At 39.9% G+C, this 5,685-nt stretch overlaps 1 protein-coding gene across 1 annotated transcript in view; it reads right to left on the bottom strand.

The window, feature by feature from the left end:
- Positions 1-3,882: 3,882 nt before the first annotated feature.
- LOC108361692 (uncharacterized) overlaps positions 3,883-5,685 on the bottom strand; it is a 2,049-nt gene continuing 246 nt past the window's right edge. The window contains exon 2 of the mRNA XM_017614389.1: positions 3,883-4,463. Coding sequence (XP_017469878.1) covers positions 4,196-4,463 — 268 coding nt within the window. The 3' untranslated portion in view covers positions 3,883-4,195. The remainder of the gene's footprint in view (positions 4,464-5,685) is intronic.

Here is a 5,685-nt window from a genome sequence, read left to right as displayed (position 1 = left end):
AAATGCTTAAAAACAAAATCATCAAGCTTGTTTTTTTAAGTGCTTTTCGGTAATAATATCCTGTATATTTTTAGAGAGAATGTGTTCAAAAATATTTTCTTCTGAACGTCACCAGCTGGAACATACAACCAGCTAAATGTTTTTCTCTCTAAAACCCGAATTGTCTCAAGTCAAAAATAGTTACAAATTAAGTGTCAAAGTTAGTGACTTGAGATGAGACTGGATTATTGAATGCCATCATAGTTCTCAGATAATGTTTATATTAAGTATACTTACATTTTGTCTCAAAATAAATTAAAAATTTACTCATTTTTTTAAAAATCTTATTTTAAAATTATTTTTTATTGATATTTGTTGTTCTTTAAAAACTCGATAAAATATAATATGTATATTTGGAATAAAAATTGTGGAGCACAGCAACACTTTTCTGCAAATTCAGCGCACAAAGAACCCTGTTTCCTCTTTTTTCGGAGCTGCACAAAAGCCTGGTAACCAAACAGCACCTCGGAACCCTGGAATTTATGTTCGTTTTTCGCGAATTACTTCATTCGGGTCATAGTTTTGCAACTACGGGCCGTTCGGTGTTGCTTGCCATATTCGCTGCCATATTGTTCACACTGTCATCGCCATATTGAATACCCTGTCAACTATCTGTCAACCATAAGATATCTCACTTGTATTCTTCCACAATGTATTGAAGCTCGGATAAAATCTCGAAACTTCGGTGTCTGTCAGGCCACCACGTCAGTCGCAGAGGGTTAAGAGCGGTTATTGGCAAGTGGCGGTAAGTGAAGAGGACAAGGAGAAGACAGTAGGGATGGGTAGCAGAGAACACAAACAAACAATATCAAACGTATCGGTATCGTTTAGTTTCGCTCATACAAGGTAACGAAACACAACCGATTCAAATCATTCGGAAAAATTTTGCGAGCTGTAACTTTACTCTGCTAGCATTCGCGATATCCAACGCAAACAAAACAATTGAATGCAGAAAAATAGGGAAACAAACGAAACATAAAGTTAGTGCTCACAACACAAAACTAAACCATTGGTTTAGTGATCCCCTTGTACGCATACATACATATGTTTTTAGGTACATACTGTGCATATCAGAGGCAGTGATCGGACTAAAATTCTGTGTGGTAGATTCTGGAAAAAAATGTGGTAGATTTAGGGAAAATGTGGTAGATCTTAGGCTTCGGATCAAACTTTTTACAAAAATTAAAAAAATTTGCACGGTTTCACCTTAACTGAAAATGTTTTAATTCGAATCTCTAGAAAAAACTTTTAGCTTAAGTTTTGCCAATTTTGACAATCCTCAAGTAAAAGTAAACAACGCGTTAAAAACTTTAGATGCACTGTAATGTGCTAATACTTTCACAAAAATCGCTGATTTTCTACATTTTCTTTATTGGCTCTTTTTATAAATCATATATTTTGCAACTTAACACGATAAAATCACGTTTCCCGACGAAAAATTTAATATTGAGAAATTGAGAAAATTCACTGTTCTCCTCTCATTCGGCTTTGTTTACTTTTACTCGAGAAATCTCATCGCTGCCAAGAATGCGAAATCTTGGATACTATCATTCTTATTATTAGGGACCCGTATTTCGATAGGATACGATACCACATCGACATTTTTTCCATTTGATACCGATACGTTTTACCCGATAGTTTTCAAACGATTTTTTTTGGAATCGAGTACCAGAACTCTTGTATCGTATCGAATCGTAAATGTACATTACAAAGTTAATAGGTTTGTATAGTAACCAATAGTCAGTACTAATTTGTACTGGAACCTGTAAATTTTTACTGGCAAAAGTGGATGATAACCCAAAAAATTTGCAAGAGAGCACTGAATCGAGAGCGTAACAACACGGGAGAGCTGCAAACTCTTGCTGGTGAAATTTTCACCAGCAGAAATTAGCTAGCAGAAGAAGAAGAAGAATAAATGTCAAAAGCCGCCATTTGTTGAATTGGTTTAGCACAAACAAAAGTAAAATGAGTGGAAATCAAAATATTGTGATTGTGTAAATGCTTGTGTGTAAAGCAAAGAGTTTAAAACTGATTTATAAATAGGAAATGTTTACAGCAGAATGTCAAAACAGTGCAACGACTGTTCACTTGCAAGTTTTTGCTAGTTTTGTGTTCAATAACTTTTTTTTGCTAGTTTTCTCTTCTCAATTTTACGCTCTATTTTGCTTTTACGCTTTTGCAACGTCTACTACAGCTGCCATATAAAGAAGCGCAAATTCGGAGTTGGATTTGTGGTGGGAGAGACTCCGTCGCCGGGTACTGTCGTTCACCCCGGTGGACGAGCGTCTAGCGACAATCAGCATCAAAGCGAGATTCTTCAACATCTCGCTCATCTGCGCCCATGCTCCGATGGAAGAGAAGGATGAGGCATCCAAGGATCTCTTCTATGAGAGCTTGGAGCGCACTTAAGAGCGCTGCCCCCGTTATGATATCAAAATCGTTCTTGGCGACTTCAATGCCAGGGTGGGCAAGGAAGGGATCTTTGGAGCCACCGTCGGAAAATTCAGCCTCCGCGACGAAACGTCCGACAACGGATTGAGGCTGATCGACTTCGCCGGGGCCCGAAACATGGTAGTATGCAGTACTAGGTTCAAGCATGAAAAGATCCATCAAGCTACGTGGCTGTCTCCGGCTCGAAAAACGGGAAACCAAATCGATCATGTTGTGATAGATGTGTCGAGGACATGAGCGCCAATTTGATCGAGTTTGACTAGTCTTAATATTTTTTTCTCATTTCTCATATTATGCGTGCGGCCGGAAACCTTGTCATTTATATTATTGTGAATTAATTTTGGAAATGGAAAATTTTGGAAATGGAAATTAAGAAAGTTTTAAGCACTTCGTATTCAACTACCGCCGCGACCGCATCGCACTTGTTTTTGCCGGATTACCTCCTCTAGTTAAGCCACTTGGGCAGAATTGATTTTACTTACAAGTAGCATCAGACTTCCTAAATTTCGTGAATAAATAGACATACATATTTGAATTATATCAAAAATCCAATCGGGTTTCATTTATTGTGGTTTTCGTCACTTGGCGCACCCTGCGCTAATATTTGTTACTCCCTCAAATGGCAACATGGTCCTTTGTCGCTAAAGGGCAACCCGCTACCGAACAAAAATTAAAAGTGCATACATACAAATCGAAGTGATTGATCAGTTGAAAGAGAACTTGAAAAGCGGTCGCTAGTTACGCGGAAATATAAGAACAAGCGGTAGTGAAAAAACAATCAAATAGAAAGAAATTGCGGAAAAACGAATAAAATTACCAAAAATAGCCAAATTTAAACGCATATATAAAGCGAAGTGAACCAAAAACTTATAAAATTGATGAATTTAGTGGGAAATTACCATATATATATACTGTGAAACAAAAGCAAAAATAACAGCCAACTCTGCGAGCATTAGGGTGGTTCGTCATACAAAAAAAATAAAATTAAATAAAAGCACTGTGGAAAAGGAAAAGTTGGTGAATTGACAAAAAAACGTGGAAATAGCTGAAAATAAAAAGGTTAAAAAGCGAAATATTACCTGAAAAGAAAAATTCAGTAAGAAGCAAATAAATATCTGAAAAGAAAAGAAAATTCAATAAAAAGCAAATAATTACCTGAAAAAAAGAAATTTCTATAAAAAAACCGAAAAAGTGGTATAAGTGTGGCAAAACGTGTATATGTATTTAAAAAACAAAGTAAAACTAAACGCTGAATACTGTGCTGAGAAAAGAAAAAGCCCAAGTGTTTGCTTTTTGGAGTAGCAAAAAGGGAGCGCAGGGTGCGCCAGAGATTATAGTTTCTGATTTTCCGTGGAAATAAAAGACGAGGGATTTTAATTGTACTAACGAATTCATTAATGTTTATTGACTTCAATCAAACTTCAAACCGAAATTTAGTAGCGGTATGGTTAAACCGGTAACAAAGTTCGCCCGAGTGGCGTTCTGTGACAAAAAAGCAAAAAACGGTGCGATGCGGCTGCGACGGCGTCTAAAACGTTAATAATTCTAGCAATTTAATTGCAGGCACGAGTCACCCCGTGAACCCGCTTACAATTTCAACATGAAACCTAATTCACCTGACTCATTCACAATGGTGTACAGTATGTGGCATTGCCAGCCGCACGCGGATTATAGAAAAACATTAATGGAATACTTTACAAAGTTCTTAATCGAATTCGATTAAGTTGGGACTCATGTCCGCAACATGCCGGCCCGCCTGCGCAGGTGCCAGGTTGAGCAACTCTTGCAATTTCTCGAGGGTCAGCACCGCCCGGTTGAATAAATCGCGGATGCGCCGTTGGACCGCAGTATTGCCGCTGTGAGCTTGCTTTGCGGCTGGTTTTATCACACGGCTGGCTAGCTTCGATCGTCCACGGCGAACTTGTGCGGGCGAGTCAGTACGGCGAGTGCTTTCCGATGGTGATGATGGTGGATTGGACATCTGTGGAAAGAAGAACACATCGAAGACGGAATTAGTTCCATGCTATGGTGGAGTCAGCTAGAGGGAGGTGTAGGTGTGGAGTAGTAGGGTTTTAAGGAGGCATGCACGTATGTAAAGGGAGTTACTACAAAGGGGGCAGTAAGCACAACTTCGCAATATTTCGCGTGATTGTTCCGGCTTGAGTGTAAAGATCAGTTACGCGAACATTGTGATCATGACCGGGGTGAAGTTTCACAACGCGCCCGAGTCTCCACTCGTTTGGGGGTAGAAGGTCGTCTTTGACGACAACGAGGTCTCCCTCCTTAACGTTGGGTTCTTGTCTCTTCCACTTGTGCCTTTTATGGAGTTCCTTAAGATATTCATTTTTCCAGCGCGTGCTAAATTGCTGATGAATAACCTTCAATTTTTGCCATTTGTTTACTTAAGACAGATTGTCAGAGTGGGGTTCAGGCCTAGAGAGGAGCGGGGCACCACGCAAAAAGTGTCCTGGCGTTAAGGCCAGCAGATCCGTAGGATCCTGAGACATAGGGGAAAGCGGCCTGGAAATTAACACCGCTTCAATTCGAATAAGGAGAGTGGTAAATTCTTCAAAGGTAAATTTGTGATTTCCGGCTACCTTTGTGAAATGGGTTTTGAAGCTTTTTACAGCAGCTTCCCAGAGACCGCCCATATGAGGAGCATACGGTGGGATAAACTGCCATGCAAATTCGTGGGTTGCGTATTTTTCGGCGATATCAGTAGCCGCTTCGTTAAGAAACTGGGAGAATTCTCTTTGCAGCTTTCGCTGCGCACCTACGAAAGTTTTTCCGTTGTCGGACATGATTTTATGGGGGATTCCACGGCGGCCGACGAATCGGGTGAACGCTGCTTTGAACGCTTCAGTGGTTAGACTTGAGCATAATTCTAAGTGTACTGCTTTGGTGGAGAAGCACACAAACACACACACATACGCCTTTGCGTGGGGAGCTCGTCGGAGGGTAGATGTTTTCACAAGAAATGGTCCAGCAAAGTCAACACCTGTGGTATGAAAGGGGAGTGTATAGGTAGATCGTCCAGGGGGCAGCGCGGCCATTATCTGTGAACGCATCTTTTGTTTATAGATTGTGCATACCTTGCACTGAAAAATACATTTTTTTATCTTTTGCTTCAACCTGGGGATATAATATTCTTGCTGCACCATTCGAATCATTTGTTGTTTGTCAGCGTGGAGAAGA

This window comes from Rhagoletis zephyria, unplaced genomic scaffold (genome assembly GCF_001687245.7).
Source record: "Rhagoletis zephyria isolate East Lansing unplaced genomic scaffold, Rhagoletis_zephyria_1.1 Rzeph_scaffold_00816, whole genome shotgun sequence".
In the NCBI taxonomy this organism is placed as follows: domain Eukaryota; kingdom Metazoa; phylum Arthropoda; class Insecta; order Diptera; family Tephritidae; genus Rhagoletis; species Rhagoletis zephyria.
The sequence above is the reverse complement of the archived record's forward strand: the minus strand, read 5'-3'. Positions and strand labels throughout refer to the sequence as shown.